Source organism: Diceros bicornis, chromosome 13, assembly GCF_020826845.1.
Source record: "Diceros bicornis minor isolate mBicDic1 chromosome 13, mDicBic1.mat.cur, whole genome shotgun sequence".
Classification (NCBI taxonomy): domain Eukaryota; kingdom Metazoa; phylum Chordata; class Mammalia; order Perissodactyla; family Rhinocerotidae; genus Diceros; species Diceros bicornis.
Window position 1 is genome coordinate 4,453,655 of NC_080752.1, and position 17,174 is coordinate 4,470,828.

The following is a 17,174-nucleotide window of genomic DNA, read 5'->3' on the forward strand; positions in this document are numbered from 1 at the left end:
ATAAGTTGTGACAACAACTTAGAAGAGGAAGAGGAAAGGGATGAAACCTGCTTGGACTAAGGGAAGAAGAGGCTGTCAGGGAATGGACTATTTCATCTACGAGATCTTTTATACAAACCGCACGGTAACCACTAAACAAAAAATCAGAACAAAGACACAAATGAAAAATAAAGAGAAAACTGAGAAAACCATGATAGAGAGCCACCAAACTGAATTAGCAGTCCAAAATACATGGGACAAGAAACAAGGGAAATACATAACAACTGAAAAACAAGAGATAAAATGGCAGCATTAAGCCCTCATATATCAATAATCACTCTAAATGTAAATGGATTGAATTCCCCAATCAAAAGACACAGAGTGTCAGGATGGATTAAAAAACAAGACCCAACAATTTGCTGCCTCCAGGAAACACATCTCAGCTCTAAAGACAAACACAGGCTCAGAGTGAAGGGACGGAAGACGATACTACAAGCTAACAGCAAACAAAAGAAAGCAGGTGTCACCACCATGCTTATATCAGACAAAGCAGACTTCAAGATAAAACAGGTAATGAGAGACAAAGAGGGGCGATATAGAATGATAAAAGGGCACTCCACCAGGAAGACATAACATTTATAAATATATGTGCACCCAACACAGGAGCACCAAAGTACATAAAGCAAGTCTTAACAAACCTAAAAGGAGATATCAACAGCAACACAATAATAGGAGAGGACCTTAACACCCCATTTACATCAATGGATAGATCACCTAGACAGAAAGTCCATAAGGAAATAGTGGACTTAAATGAAAAACTAGACCAGATGGACTTAATAGATATATATAGAGCACTCAATACAAAAAGAACAGATTACACATTCTTCTCAAGTGCGCATGGAACATTCTCAAGGATAGACCATACACTGGGAAACAAGGCAAACCTCTATAAATTTAAGAAGATTGAAATCATAACAAGCATCTTTTCAGACCATAATGCTATGAAACTAGAAATCAACTACGAGAAAAAAACTGGCAAAGTGACAAAGATGTGGAGACTAAACAACATGCTACTGAACAACCAACGGATCATTGAAGAAATTAAAGGAGAAATCAAAGAATATCTGGCAACAAATGAAAATGAAAATACACCATACCAACTCATATGGGATGCAGCAAAAGCAGTCCTGAGAGGGAAATTTATAGCAATACAGGCCCACCTTAACAAACAAGAAAAATCCCAAATAAGCAATCTTAAACTACACCTAACAGAATTAGAAAAAGAAGAACAAACAAAGCCCAAAGGCAGCAGAAGGAGGGAAATAATAAAAATTAGAGCAGAAATAAATGAAATTAAAACCAAAATAACAGTAGAAAGGATCAATGAAACAAAAAGCTGGTTCTTTGAGAAGATAAACAAAATTGATAAACCTTTTAGCCACACTCACCAAGAAAAAAAGAGAGAAGGCTCAAATAAATAAAATTAGAACTGAAAGAGGAGAAATTACAACAGATACCACAGAAATACAAAGGATTATAAGAGAATACTATGAAAAACTATATTCCAACAAATTGGACAATCTAGAAGAAATGGATAAATTCTTAGACTCATACAACCTCGCAAAACTGAATCAAGAAGAAATAGAGAACCTGAATAGACCAATCACAAGTAAAGATATTGAAACAGTAATCAAAAACTCCCCAAAAATAAAAGTCCAGGACCAGATGGCTTCTCTGGTGAATTTTACCAAACATTCAAAGAAGATTTAATATCCATCCTTCTCACACTATTCCAAAAAATATAGGAAGATGGAACACTTCCTAAAACATTCTATGAGGCCAACATCATCCTGATACCAAAGCCAGACAAGGACAATACAAAGAAGGAAAATCACAGGCCAATATTGTTGATGAATATAGACGCAAACATCCTCAACTAAATATTGGCAAACTGAATACAGCAATATATTAGAAAGATCATACACCACGATCAAGTGGGATTTATACCAAGGACACAGGGATGGTTCAACATCCACAAATGAATCAATGTGATACACCACATTTACAAAACGAGGAATAAAAGCCACATGATGATCTCAATAGATGCAGAGAAAGAATTTGATAAGATCCAACATCCATTTATGATAAGAACTCACAAGAAAATGGGTATAGAAGGAAAGTACCTCAACATGAAAAAGGCCATATATGACAAACCCACAGCCAACATCATATGCGACGGGGAAAAACTGAAAGCCATTCCTCTGAGAACAGGAACAAGACAAGGGTGGCCACTCTCGCCACTGTTATTCAACATAGTGTTGGAAGCTCTGGCCAGAGTAATTAGGCATGAAAAAGGAATAAAAGGAATCCACATAGGCAATGAAGAAGTGAAATTCTCGCTGTTTGCAGTGACATGATGTTATATATAGAAAACCCTAAAGAATCCATTAGAAAACTATTAGAAATAATCAACAACTACAGCAAAGTTGCAGGATACAAAATCAACTTACAAAAATCAGTTGCATTTCTATACTCTTACGATGAACTAACAGAAAGAGGACTCAAGGATACAATCCCATTTACAATCGCAACAAAAAGAATAAAGTATCTGGGAATAAATTTAACCAAGGAGGTGAAAGACCTATATAATGAAAACTATAAGACATTATTGAAAGAAATAAATGATGACATAAAGAAATGGAAAGATATCCCACGTACATGGATTGGAAGAATAAACATAATTAAAATGTCCATACTACCTAAAGCAACCTACAGATTCAATGCAGTCCCAATCAGAATCCCAATGACATTCTTCTCAGAAACAGAACAAAGAATCCTAAAATTCATATGGGGCAACAAAAGATCCTGAATAACCAAAGCAATCCTGAGAAAAAAGAACAAAGCTGGAGGTATCCCTGACTTCAAAACATACTACAAAGCGATAGTAATCAAAACAGCATGGTACTGGTACAAAAACAGACACACAGATCAATGGAACAGAATTGAAACCCTAGAAATAAAACCTCACATCTACGGGCAGCTAATCTTCGACAAAAGAGCAAAGAACGTACAATGGAGAAAGGAAAGTCTCTTCAATAAATGGTGCTGGGAAAACTGGACAGCCACTTGCAAAAGAATCAAAATAGACCATCTGCTTTTGCCATACACAAAAATTAACTCAAAATGGATCAAAGACCTGAAGGTGAGACCTGAAACTATAAAACTCCTGGAAGAAAATGTAGGCAGTACACTATTTGTCATTGGTCATAAAGGAATCTTCTCGAATTCCAGGTCTACTTGGACAAGGGAAACAAAAGAAAAAATAAACAAGTGGGACTTCATCAGACTAAAGAGCTTCTGCAAGGCAAAGGAAACCAGGATCAAAATGAAAAGACAATCCACCAGCTGGGAGAAAATATTTGCAAACCATATATCCAACAAGGGGTTAATCTCCATAATATATAAAGAACTCACACATCTGAACAACAAAAAAACAAATCACCCAATCAAAAAATGGGCAGAGGATATGAACAGACATCTTTCCAAGGAAGATATACAGATGGCCAATAGGCACATGAAAAGATGTTCAGCGTCACTAATCATCAGGGAAATGCAAATCAAAACAACACTAAGATATCACGTTATACCCGTGAGAATGGCTATAATCACCAAGACAAATAATAACAAATGTTGGAGAGGATGTGGAGAAAAGGGAACCCTCATTCACTGCTGGTGGGAATGCAAAGTGGCACAGCCTCTATGGAAAACAGTACAGAGATTCCTCAAAAAATTAAAAATAGAAATACCTTATGATCCAGCTATCCTACTACTGGGAATCTATCCAAAGAACCTGAAATCAACAATCCAAAGAGGCTTACACACCCCTATGTTCATTGCAGCATTATTCACTATAGCCAAGACGTGGAAGCAACCCAAGTGTCCATCAACAGATGATTGGATAAAGAAGATGTGGTATATGTATGCAATGGAATACTACTCAGCTATAAAAAAGACAAAATCATCCCATTTCCAACAACATGGATGGACCTGGAGGGTATTATGTTAAATGAAATAAGCCAGAGAGAGAAAGACAAACACTGTATGACCTCTCTCATATGTGGAATATAAACCAACACACGGACAGAGAGAACAGTTTGATGGTTACCAGGGGTAAGGGAGTTGGGTGGTGGGCACAAGGTGTGAAGGGGTGCATTTATATGGTGACTGACAAATAATAATGTACAACTGGAATCTCACAATGTTATAAACTATTATGAAACCAAAAAAAAAAAAAAATAGAAAGAAAAAAGGAAGAAATGAGTCTCAGGCAAAACCTTGGTGACCTCAGATGGGTGTGCCCAAAGGATATATTCAGTGTCTCTGGTGGGGGCACCCTTGGCTTTTTTGGGTGGGACTAGTGGTTCTGTGGTTGGTCATATGGATGGTTACATCCCTGGCCCCATCCATGAAACGCCAGAGGTGCCCCCAGGTATGTGACAACCAAAAACACACTCACTCCCACATTTCCCAACACTCCTGGGGGATGACACCAGCCCCAAGAGAACCATGAATGTAGAGGGGTGCCCAGAAGTGGAGGTGGGAGGCACAGCAGGGTCCCAGATCGGACAGCTGGGCTGTGGGAGAAGAGGATCTGATCGGTAACACTACACGACCCCCCAAAGTGCTCAAATTGGACGTGACAGAGTGAGTGAGGGTGGTATTTTTCACAGCCAACAGAACAGGGTGAGATTACCCTGGAGGGAGATAAAAGAGATGGCTACAGTAGTGATAAGGTACTCCAATGCCCATTGGTCACTACCATGAACATCGGGCCTTACAAACGGGGCTGCACAGGATCCTCTGACAATCCACAAAGTACGTAATCATTCCCTTTTACGGACGAGGAAACAGAGCTGGGGTGGTGAAGTGGTGGTCTGAGTGGAACAGAGGTAAAGGGGACAGCGGCTCTGGGGCAAGGATGAGGGACCTTGGGCAGGCGATTCTGAAACAAGAGCAGGTAGGACGAAGTGACAGTCCGGATGGGAGGGTGGGGTGGGGGAGGAATGGGAACTGATGACCGAGCTGTTGGAAGAGGAGGAGGGGACTCAGGTGTGCCCTTTCCCTTTCAGCCGAGGGCAGACCAAGTGGCAGAGACTCCAGCAGGCAGCTGGAGCTACGAACCGACTGGGATGGAGACAGGCTCCCGGCAGCTGCCCTTCCGGAGCTCATGCTCCCCAGGGGCACGAGAACAGCAAGGAGCCTCCTCCGGGAGCCAGATCTCCATTCTGGAGGCGGATGCCTCTTGGACATCCGAATCAAACCTCTTCAGGCACAGCAGTGAAGACTCAGCAGCTCCCTAGGGCCCCACAGACAGTCCTTGATGCAAGAGGCAAGAAGGCAAGTCGCTGTGACCAGATGCGCAATCCTTGGATGAAGTCTTACGTGGCCTTTAAAGGACTCAATGATATGAGAACAGAGACACACGAGGGCGCTCTAACCAAATAGCAGGCGAGGAAACTGGTCAGTCTCACATATGGCAAGAGGGTTAGTATTTTGGAAAACCTTTGGTTTAGTGTTTCTCAGGGGAGTCACCACTGGAACTCTGGGCAGGATGCTTCTCCTCTGGGGAGAGGTGTCCCCACCACGGCAGGATGTTTGCCATCCCTGACCCCTCCCCATCACTGTGACAACCCAACTCCCCAAGTTTTGTTTCCAAACAGCCCCTCTCCTGAGAGCCCCTGCTGGTCAGTGCCACCCACCAGTGGCCTTGGGGAGCTCGGCAGTCTCTGTTCTCCCCAGCTTCGCAGAGGAATCCGGCACCTCCCACTTTGACCCTGGGAGCCAGGCACCTGCAGGGGCTGGAGAATCACAGGCCCCCAGTGACATCCCGGGGTGGCTGGAGCTCGTGGGGATTGTCCTCTGTGGCAGGTAGGTTTTCCTCCATGCTATCATCCTTCAGGACTGGGTAGGACAAGGGCTGCATGGATAAAACTGGGGACACAGACACAGGACCCTGGGACAGACATCACGGGACCTGCTTACAGACACCACATCCCAGGGAGCAAACAAGTGGTCACATAGAACACAGCTCGCACGCAACTTCCACAGAGCAAGTCTGAAACCAGGCCCCCTTCTGGAGCCCAAAGGGCCCCACCGTTGTGAGTTCTGAGATGCTCAGATCATCAGGTTTCCAAAGACAAGCACCAAAGGTAGAAAACCAGGGGTGATATTCTAAATATTTACCAACCAATGAGTCCTGGACCCCGGACAGTCAGAATGGAGACCAGTGTAGACAGCTGGTGCAAGCAGTGCGCCATCAGCCCTGCAAACAGCCCAGTCAGCTGAGCCCGGGTTCCCCGTGGGACGCCAGGCATGCCAAGGTGGCTGCTTAGGCAGGATGGAGGTGGCTTTTTGCAAACATACACCAAGGTAAATGGCAGGCCGGACAGGACTTGGGAGACTCGCTATCAACCCAATGCAGGGACTAGAAACCCAGCCAGCATCTGAGGAAAGATGGGCTGGAGAAAGACCCAGACGGCTCCAGTCCTCAGCACATACCCAGCGTCCCACGTCCCCCACCAAGGAGCCAGGCATTCTTAAACAGAGGTGGCCTGGAGTCCCACAAAGGTGTCGCCTGCTGGAAGGCATAGCCGGAACCCCAGGGCACCTGTGGACATGGCCCTGCGGTTGAGACTTCACTGCCTCTGAACACAGACAGCACCATCCCCAGCCCGCTGGCAGGGCGCAAGAAGCAAACGTGGCCAACCCAACGTGATTCTTACCCTCCTTCAAAGATCTTGATCCTCGCCGGCTCCCCTCTCTTGGAGGCAGGAGCGTCCTCCTCCGGCTTCCCTCGCTTCTCTTCTTCCTTCTCCACTCTAGCTATGTCTTTCTGGCCTTCCGGGGAAACCAGCGAAGGGAGGTGAACCTGGCCCACCGCAGAATGACAAAATCATTGCCGGTTAAATGGTAATAAGAGAATGCTGCCCTCGATGGCATTGCACACGTATACTTAATCATGACTCACTTAATCTTCACTGTACCCCGTGAAGAGGTGCTATTAGCCCCATTTCACAGAAAGAAGGAAACTGATCCCCAGAGAGATGAAGTCTCTTATTCAAGGCCACGAAGTCATAGGGTGTCAAACTGGGACTCTGACCAGGTCTTTCTCACTGGAAGACCAGGCCCTCATACGAGAGCTGTGTTTGCTGCTTCTTTTACACTAGTCTAGGAGCTTCTGGGGACAGGTCCTTATCTGGGTATCCTCGGTCACACCAGCACCCAAAACAGGGCCTGCCTCAGAGAGGGCACCTAAGGAATGCTGAACAAATAAATGAGGACTCCACCTTTGGAGATGAACTTGTCCAATTCTCTGTTACAGATCAGGGAGTCAAGGTCCTCCAGCAAGTCAAGAAGGGCATTGCTGGGAGCAGAGGGCAGGTCTCCTGAGGTCTTGACCTAGAGTCCCCCAGAGCTAGGCACAGAGAGGCTGTGCCAGCCCACTGATGCGCATGCCCCTGCGGGGTGGGTGCAGGCTCTAAGGGAACCATTCTGTTTACAGAGCGATGGGCCTCCGTGGTGAGCTCTGGCTCAATGAGGAGAACATGTCCTCTACACCCCCTGAGGGCAGCAGGGGGTGGGCACACCCTTGAACAGGGAGCAGCTGGGGGCCGGGGCCAGCAGTGTTGGGAATGAGATTCTCATCCTACTTCATGTCAGTGTCATTACGGTCATGAGAAACTGCACTGTTTACCGCCAGCAGGACAAACAACTGTGTCTCCTGGTGCTGGGACAATCTAAGAACTGAGTCCCCTGTGCAAGCCACCACATCTGCCTGCTACCAGAACAGATTGGGGCTGAGCAGAAAGGTAGCCAGTTGGGAATCAGGGAATCTGAGTTCTAGCAACACATAGGCCACTGCATACTGAGCCACCCTTTGGTGGATTACTTCACCTCTCTGGTCCTCAGAGTCTGAGAGGATTTAGACCATCTTGAAGATTCTTTCCAGGACCAACTTCTATGGCTTAGTGACCTGCAAATGATCTCTTCAGAATTGGAGATGCGGAGTGAAAACCAAGTGAGGGTATGGACCATTGCTTTGCAGAAGGCAGCTGATTTTGAGCAATACGCATGGATTTCCAGAGCACGCTGTTTTCACTCCCATCTTGGCCTGCCATCTGGGTCATCTGTGGAGTGACCACGGGGCCTCGCCCAGGCTGATGCATGACTTCTCTGTCACAACCAGCTGTGACGTCTGGGCCAAGCTGGAGGAGGCTGGTTTTGGTGGCAATGAGCCACTCCACCAGGAAACACTGCTGGAACTGAGCAGGCGGACCAGGGATCCACTTTGACTTTTAATGACAATAGTATGAATAACTATAGGTAAAAACAGTCATTGAGTGCCAATGTGCCAAGCACTGTTCTAAACACACTTTGATACTGTAACTCATTTACACATCTCCACAGTCCTATGAGCTAAGTGTTATTATTATTTCTATTTTACAAATGAGGAAACCAAAGCACAAAGAGGTTAAGTTACTGGCCCAAGGTCACACAGCTAGTGATGTAGAGGGATTCAAATCTGGACCCCCTGGCACTGGAGTCCTCATTCTTAATCTCTCTGCAATAGTGCATGTGGTTGTCAAAATGATCCACCAGGAGAAAAAAGGAAGGAGAAACCCAGGGAACAGAACGTGGCTGCAAAGTGAATTCCTGTATAGCTTGGGTTTCTCCATGGCTTACGCATGGCAAAAAATATCTGTGACCAAACTCAAACCTGATGGGGTGGCCTAGACTTGCATGAAGATGGTTAGGAAGAGTTTTAAAGAGAATGAAAGCTATAGGATGACAAATGTCAGCACAGTATAAAAAAGAATTTTCTTAAAGCTCTGTCCAAACATGGGTTGGGCTGTACCAAGAGGTGGTGAGCTCTCCATCACTGGAGATATGCAGAGACCAGAGACAGATGTAATTGTAGCAAGGCATCAAGCAGTGGACCATGCAGTTACATTAATGCACCAGACTGGTGCACTTCTGGTAGAAAACATGCCAGTGAATCAAATGGAATATTCCAAGAAAAAGTTTGCAGATTTCAGCTCATTTTAGGAAAACAGCATTTTAAACAAATAATTGCTAAACCCAATTAAGCCAAATTAACTCTTCCTTTTTTCCTAAATGACCTTTTAGTGTTCAGTATTAAAAGAGGAAGGCAGTCCACATCATCCAAATGGGCTCTGAGTGAGAAGCAGTTTTGAATCCAGGCTCTGCCATTTACTGTGCAGCCTTGGGCAAGTTACCTAACTTCTCTGTGCTTTGGTCTCTTCATCCATAAAACAGCGATATAGTACCCTATATTTCAAGGTGGTTGTGAGGATAAAAGTAAAGTTTAGCACAGTACCTGGCACACAGTAGGTGCACAAGGAGTTATAAGGATGAAGGTAATTACGACAGCATCTTGGGAGTAGCCATGGCCAGTAAGAGACACTGGAGAGCAAATCAGTCATGATGTTTATGGCCAAAGTGGAAATCTCGTTTAGGAATGTCTGCAGACGGATGAGGACATTTAAAGAATAAATTTGGGAAACAGTTCTGTGAAGAATATCCAGCTGAGCTAAGGACGAATTCAATGCACAAGATTCACTCAGTGATTAAAGAGGAGGATATGAGTATAGGAGAAGTTACAGAACACACTTCTGTTCATTCTTCTACAATATGAATTTAGTTTAGGGGATTTATGCTTGATTTGGTCAAAGCAGCAGGTCTGAAGACACACTAATGAATATCTTTAAATTTGCCATCAACTTTTAAGGTTTCTTTTCCTCAAATAATTGAAAAAAGAAACAGACTCTCTGGAGTCAGATAGGTCTGCGTTCAAACTCTCAGTTGGCCAAATATTTGCCAAATGGCCTTGACCTCTCTCACCCTCTGACCCTCAGTTCCCTCTTCCATACAATGGAGATGGTACTGCCGCCTCCCAGGTAGAGAGGAGCATTGACTGGACTCGAGGACCCAGCACAGTGCCTGGTACAGTGAGGCTGCTCCATCAACAAGAGAACTGCTATTCGACAAATGCCACGTCAGCAGACCACATCACGGCCTGGACCCTTAGGCTGGCCTGGTCAGGGTATGGAGGTGTCATTTGTCTGAAGCAAACTTGGAATTATCAAATTTCAAACTCCCTGAACTTGCAGGGATCAGTTCATTTTATGGCTCCTGGAGCAGCCTCAGGTCAGAGGCAATGGAGGGTAAATAGGAGTCCTTCTTCAGGGCCGGGTGCTACTCCACAGCACAGAAGGGTCGAGCTGTGAGTGATACTGTCACCTACTGGCAAAGAGGGTTACTGCAGCCAGGCTCTGTTTGCTACGCTACTGACAGAAAAGAAGGAAGGAATATTTCAGGAGTAGTTTGTGTTAAATTCTAGAATCTCTGGAAATGTAAGATTTCAAGTGGTACCAGAGAAGGGAAACAGCAGATGTAGAGAATAATAAAAGCAAGAAAAGACTAACAGGACAAGGGAGAAACATATGATGGAGTGGCATAAAGTTCTAAAATTGCTGCAGTCTTTCCCATCAGCCAAGTTTCCCAAGTCAGTCTTTTGGGAAATTGGTTTCTTCCTGGTTGAGACTGTGTCTTTGATCTTACAATAGAAGCTAATGGGAAAGCAGCCTCACTTTCAAGTTCACTTTATTGAAATGTATCTAGTCCAATGACGTGCGGACACACTGACAAGAAACCCATTCAACATGCTTCTCAGTAAGGTGACCAGTCACAGCCGACAGAGAGGAAATCTTCCCACTCATCTGCTCTAGTTTTGCAAATAGAACCTGAGGAAAGTGCGGCTTTAAAAGCTCAGCAAAGGTTTTTAAAATCAGCAGGGAGAAGAAAAACAAGGCTGAACTTACCTCTGTCATGCGGGGCTTGCGGGAGCTGGATGGCACAAGCCTTCCTGTCTCAGGATGCAGAGCTGTGGCCATGGTGTATGTCTCTTTGCTCACCTTCTGCTTAGACCTCAGGAGGGACAAAGCAGCTTTAGTGGAAACCCCTGGAAGGTTGGGGTTGTACAAACTTATGCACCAACCAGCGTAAACAGAGGACCTCCTATCTGCATGCTGGATGTGATTTGGCTTAATGTAGTTTAAATAGCACCAACTGACATTAGTGGTCGTGTGGAGGCTGGGGAACTGCAGTACCTTCTTTGAGTCCGTACCTTCTTGCGACTGGGCTGGTCTGGGAGACACTTCTGACAGAGGCAGCGAGCTGGGAGGGGCCAGTGGAGGGAGATCGGGTTGTTCCTTGGAATTTTCTTTCTTTACACTCAGTGCAGGCACCCCTCTTCGGTGAGGTTTACCAGATGGCTGGGCGTACTCCTTCAAAGCCTCTGAGCCTGGGGCTGTCACGTGGGGTAACGAGGGGCGAGGAAGGGGAGGAATTTCCTTGGGGTCAGAGGGATCTGAGGACACGCTGGACAGCGTTTCTAGTTCCCTCCTGCCCTGGCCCTGGCTGCCCAAGTGGGCCTTTTCCGGCCTCTTGCTGTCCTCGGTGCTGGTGAGCACCACGCTGCACGGTTTTACCAGCTCTAGTTTTTCATCTGCCTTGGAAGCCTCCTCTTCCTTCACCCTTTTTTGCTGCTGGGTTTCCATGGTAAGTTCAAGGCTGCCAGCTGGTGAAAGGACACGTTTGCTTCCCCCCACTGTTGATGAACTCCCCTCCAGGCTCAAGACACTCTCTGATGACAGGGAAGTTCCTTTTCTTCCGGGTAATGCCACAGGCACTCTCAGATGCAGAGTCTGGAAAGCTCTGCTCTGCTCTCCACTTACCGCAGCTATGCTGGGCCTGACCTCAGACACGCCTGCCCCACACACAGTCGTCCCTTTGCATGTAGGGTCCTCAAGCTCGGGAAGAGCTACAGTTGCTGAGCTGCCTTGGGACTGAGTGACCAGGCTCTGGGAGAGCGTGGTGTACATGGCGCTCCCGTAGGATGGCATATTAGTCTGAATGCGGACGGGCACAACCAGGGACACCATGGTGTCTGGACAGGCAGGCAGAGCCAGCGGAGGGGCTGACACAGGTGCCGAGGAGCTGGCCGGGGGAGCCACAGGGGGCAGCTGGATGTCACTGCTGTTCTCTGTGCTGGGGGAGAGGCCAGTGGTTCCTGTTGCCAGCGGGGCCAGGCTGGTTTTGATCTGGGGCAGATGGCTTTCCACATTGCCAGGGAGCTGAAGGGTGAACTGGGATTGCAGAGGCAGGAAAAACCCAGAAGAGAGCGCTGAGGTGGCTGGGTACGGCATGGGGAGAAATGCAGGGGACTGGCGGAAGGGAATGTCAGCTGGGTGCGGCAGGAGCTGGGGGAGGTGGAGTTGGCCTGGGTGCAAAACAGCAGGTTGGAGAGGAAGTGGCGGGGCTTGAAATAAGGCAGGAGGAAGCGGGGGCATGGAGTACGGTGGAGAAAGGAGGCTGGACATGGCCTGGGTGGAGAAGAATTCTGAAGACTGTCCTGGCTCACGCTGCAGGAGGTGCTGGAAGGAGAAAAGGGAGACTGGTGGGGGCAGGTATGGTTTCTCATGCAGGGCAAGCTGGGCAGTGGGGTGGTGGAACACCTGCAGTGCTTCTGTATAGGGTGGAGTGGACCCCAGTGGAGGTCTGTCCTGCACCTGGCTCTTGTCTCCTGGGTGCCGGCTGGGCGAGGTGGCCACTGAGGAAATCTGGGGCAAAGAGCTTTTGGTCGGAGGTTTGCAGGATGAAGGCTTTGGGTCCTCGTTCTCCTGTCTTCCCTTGGGGGTGGCCTCTGGCTCGGTTTCTGGAGGCCTGCTCAAAGAGGCCTGTCTCACCAAAAAGCATTTTCTTCTCTCTGGCGGGGCTGCTGGGGCCGCTGGGGCCAGCACAGAAGGGCCTGTCAAGGACAAGCTGCCGTAGTCGAATGATTTGCTGCGTGTCTCGGTCATATGTGCAGAATGGGAAACGTTAGGGCTCTGTTCCGAGGCTGACCTACGCATCTCTCGGGCATGTGGGTGGTGGCTGGGGACAGTCAGCATGTGGGTGCCCAAGGGTTTGGAGCGCATGTCGGATGAGGGCCCTGGGGCCTCGGCTTTGCCATGGTCATCCCTCTCGAAGGAGGCGGAGCGGCTGGACCCGCTCAGAGAGACACTGCTCTCCTGGCTTGGGCTGCGAGACAGCGGCAGGGATGACTCGAAGCTGGACTCCCCCGATGACTGTGCCATTTCTGCCAGGCGCAGTCTCTTCTTCTTGGGTGGCAGCTTCTCTGCCGGGAGCTGGGCGAGCGTCTGGCTGCGCTGGGGCCACTGGAACTCCTCCGTCTTCTCCGGGTCCTTAGGGGTCGGCTCAGGCTCTGCATCCAGCCGGTCGGGCTCCTCAGTCACCAGGATCTCGGGGACCTGAATGTTGGGCTGGCGGACCAACCGGGGCTGCAGGGAGTGCGCTGGGCGTCCATGAGGGGCGGGTGGGGGCGATGGGAATGGCACAGGAGACTTGTCTTCCCCTTCCAAGCCGCTGGGCTGCTCCAGGGGGTCGGACTTCTCGAAGGAGCTGGTGTGCTGGATGACAGAAATTTCTTTGGACGTTGTTCTCCTCTCCTTCCCTGACTCTGAACTGGACCCTGGCTTGGGAGTCCTCGGCTGGAAGCCCATGGGTCCCTCCAGGGAGGGCGCTGACTTACTTGGTTCTGCTGGTGACTTGGTGGACTCCAGGGGAAGGTTCCAAGCAGCATCTGATGGCCCAGGGCTGCCAAACTGACTTTTTGTTGACTCCAAGGCAGGTGGCTCCTCCTCGTCCCCGAGGCTCTTCTCTTTCCTCCTCTTCCTCAGTGGAGTGAGCTCCAGCGTGGCCCCCAGCTTGTAATGCATCACGTGGGACCAGGGCTCATGCTCAGCCTGGCTCTTCTCAGCTTCTGGAGGCGCGTGGGCGCCCGCAGAGACGGGCTTTGCGATCTGAAGCTCTGAGCAGTAGTACTTTTTATGGGCTTCATAGTTGTCCCTTTTCTTGTACCGAGCACCACATATGTTACATTCATAGATCACCCCTTTCGTTTTCAAACCCTTCTTGGTCTTTTTGGTGAGTTCACTTTCCTTGGGTTCCGGTTCATCTGCGGGTTTGGCGGCTGTGTCTTTGCTACTCGGCCCCACCTCCTCGGCGCTATACTCCCCTCCCAAAGGAAGTTCGATGGCCGGCTGGCGCTTGAGCATCCGGGGGTGGGAGGTAAACACTTGACTGCTGCGGCTCAGGGCTTCGGGGTCGGCGATGTGGTCGTCAAAGGAGTAGCTGCCTCGGAAGGGGTGGTGGGGCGTGCCGAGGCTGCAGGCTGCCGAAGGCATTGAGTGGCTTCTCAGCAGAGGCACAGGCGGGGCGGAGCTGGGCGGGTGCTGGAGGCTCAGCAGTGATGTTTCAGGCTTCGTTTTCTCACCGTGGGACGCCAGGGGCTCCCGGTAGAGGCTGGACTTGGGGGACTCCACACTGCTGCGCCGCGTCAGCGAGCTCCTCCTGGGCTTCACGCTGTCTATCTCACTGGTGTCCACCACTGCCTCGTTGATGGTGATGAGCTTGGTGATGTGCTCAATCACCTGCGTCCGGGGCACAGACAAGGGCACCAGGCTGGGCTTGTCTTCGGTTGACAGGGGCAGGAGGGGCTGGGTGGAGGGGGCTGTCAGCATGGTGGTCCGCTGCCCAATCCTCCCGCACTTGCCGAAGATGATCTCAGCATAGGATCTGGCGTTGGTGTTGGGGGGACTGGCCTGCTGCTCGGCGCTCTCGGAGCGGGAGAAATACCCAGATTCCGTGCTCCCTTTGCTGCCTGGGCTCAGAAACGCCTGCTCGTCGATGACCTTTTTCCTCTCGCTTAAGCGAAGAGCCAGCTTCTGCTTTATCGTGTGGGTGTCTTCGTGTTTATGGCTCAGGGGGTGTTCAGATGTGGGCTCCGCGAATTGAGTGGGGTCCTCGAGCGACTGGGCTGAGCTGGACTGGGACAAGGAACAGCGCTCGTGGCTGGAACCCTGGCTCCCAGAGCTGTACAAACTGCTGGACAGGAGGGGCTGCTTAGGTCTAGGGGAGAGCTCTGCAGGGTGAGTGGACGTGGTGCCTGTCTCCTCTTCTGAATCTGTGCTCTCTCCCTCAGTGTGCTCCTCAAACTCCTCCCCTGGGATCCTCTCCATCTCCAGCCCCGGGGAGTACGTCTCGCTGCCCATTCCCGAGGCCAGGCCGGCTTTGATGCGGTGGGCATGGGACTTCCTGTGCTTGTAGAGGTTACTCTTGGTCTTGAAGGAGAAGCCGCAAGGGCCGCAGGGGTAAGGCCTCTCACCCGTGTGCGAGCGGATGTGCTTCTGGAGCACGCTGGGCTTGGCACAGGGCCGGCTGCAGTACTGGCAGATGTATTTGCCCGGCTTCTGCGGCTTCCTCTCCTTCCTGTGTGCCTCTTCTCCAGGCTTCAAGGACACCTGGGAGGGATGGGGCACGTAGACTTTGGGAATGCCAGGCAGGTCCTCGGGGGGAACGATGGAAGCATGGGAAGGGAGGAGCTGGCTCTGAGGATGAAGCCCAGGGGTCACGAAGGAGCCTGAGGGTCCGGGTCTCATGGAGTCAACCAGCTGCCACGTGGAGCCCTCCAGGAGATGCTCAGGTTTGCCAGGTGACATGAATACTGGCGTCAGAGGGCGCTGTGGGAGCTGCGCAATGTGGACAGAGGCTTCCATGGAGGACCTCTTGGGGGGCTTCTGCAGCTGGCCCGTTTTCTCCTGAGAGCCTTCCCTAAGAACTGACGAGGGGCCCAGGAAGGGCTGCGGGGCGAGGAGCTCTTGGAGGGGGCCCTCTTGGGTGGTGGCTGTGCTGCTGCCTGGGTACGAGGCGCCGGATGAAACACTGGTCTGGACGGCCTCTCCTTTGGTCAGCCGCTTTCGGGGACTTCCCTCAGCCTTCTTGGTGCTCTTGACACTTTGTTCAGGATCCATGACCTCCAGGGAGACTTCAGATGCTATTCAGGGAGGGTCAGGGCAGGCTGCATTTACGAAGAATCCAAGTGTCCCAAGGAGGCATCTGGTTTTGGCCACATTGGTCAAGAGCTGAGGAAGCCCAACCAAGGACGGCTTCAGGAGTTTTTTTGCAAGTGTTGCTGGCTGCGAGTGGACTCGGAGCAGGTCATCAGGGCCCAAACCATTCACGTCGGTGAGGCATGGCCCTCTACTTGGCAGACAGAAAACGCGCCAGCACTTTCTGCCTGAATGTCTGTTGCAGAAATGTCATGAAGGACGTCAAGGTTGCCATCGTATTGTTTCAGTTGGCAGTGGCAAGTGGCCCCCTACGAGTCTCCTTTGTGCTCTGTGAAATGCTGAAGGCTGGAGACGTCTGGGTGCATGGCCCGGTCATCCCTGGTCCTGGCACGAGAGAAGCCACGCTGGACGCCACAGATGGCTCTGTTGGCCTCTTCTGCCCTTTAGCCCCGTGCTGGAGACTGACGGCCGCGGAGGGGAATTCACGCTCTTCTACTTGACAAAGCACACACACAGAAATACACACACAAAAGAGAAGAGAGAGTTACTGTGACTTGTCCACAGCCTGAGCAGACAGTGAGACTGAGGAGACCTCTAAAAGGGTAACCGCGGAGACTCAGCTGGGACCCACAGACCCCGCTCCGTGCTCCCGAGTGCTGCCCAGGCCGCCCTCACTCGCACTCACAGCGCTGCGGGTGACTCGAATGCCAGCCGTGCTTCTGAGGACTGCGGCTGTGTGGGGCATTGGGAGCAGAGAGCAGGGCAGTTAGAGAGAGGGGTCCTGTGCAGGAGACTCCGAGCGGGTTTCAGCTCCCTGAAGCTCAGCTGCCTAATCTATAAAATGTGATAACAGCAATTCCTGCCTCAACCGCGCCTCAGGGCTGCAGTGGGGTCCAACACGACAACGGACGCGGATGCCGCTGGACGAAGGCTGACCAGTGCTGAGGCTGGTGCAGGAGGAGGTGCTGGTGGGTTATTCAGGGATGAGCTTTCCAAGGGGTGGACTATTGTCAGGTTAGTATCACTTCCTCTGGCCCGGGGTTCTGAAGGTCCGTGAGGGGCATCATTCATGGCTTTCACTCCCTTGCTAACCCACCTCCCGAGCCCATGTTTCACGGTGAAGCTAAAGCCACTGCAGCAGCCTGTGGGAGCTCAAGGCTGACACAGCCGTGGCTCGGAGGATCATTTTGGCAGGTGTTTCCA

General features: G+C 50.0%; 1 protein-coding gene across 1 annotated transcript in view; it reads right to left on the reverse strand.

The window, feature by feature from the left end:
- Window positions 1-17,174, reverse strand: part of HIVEP3 (HIVEP zinc finger 3) — a 503,450-nt gene that overhangs the window by 53,227 nt on the left and 433,049 nt on the right. The window contains exons 5-6 of the mRNA XM_058552079.1: window positions 10,881-16,463; window positions 6,762-6,907 (exon numbers count right to left, since the gene is read on the reverse strand). Coding sequence (XP_058408062.1) covers window positions 6,762-6,907; window positions 10,881-15,932 — 5,198 coding nt within the window. The 5' untranslated portion in view covers window positions 15,933-16,463. The remainder of the gene's footprint in view (window positions 1-6,761; window positions 6,908-10,880; window positions 16,464-17,174) is intronic.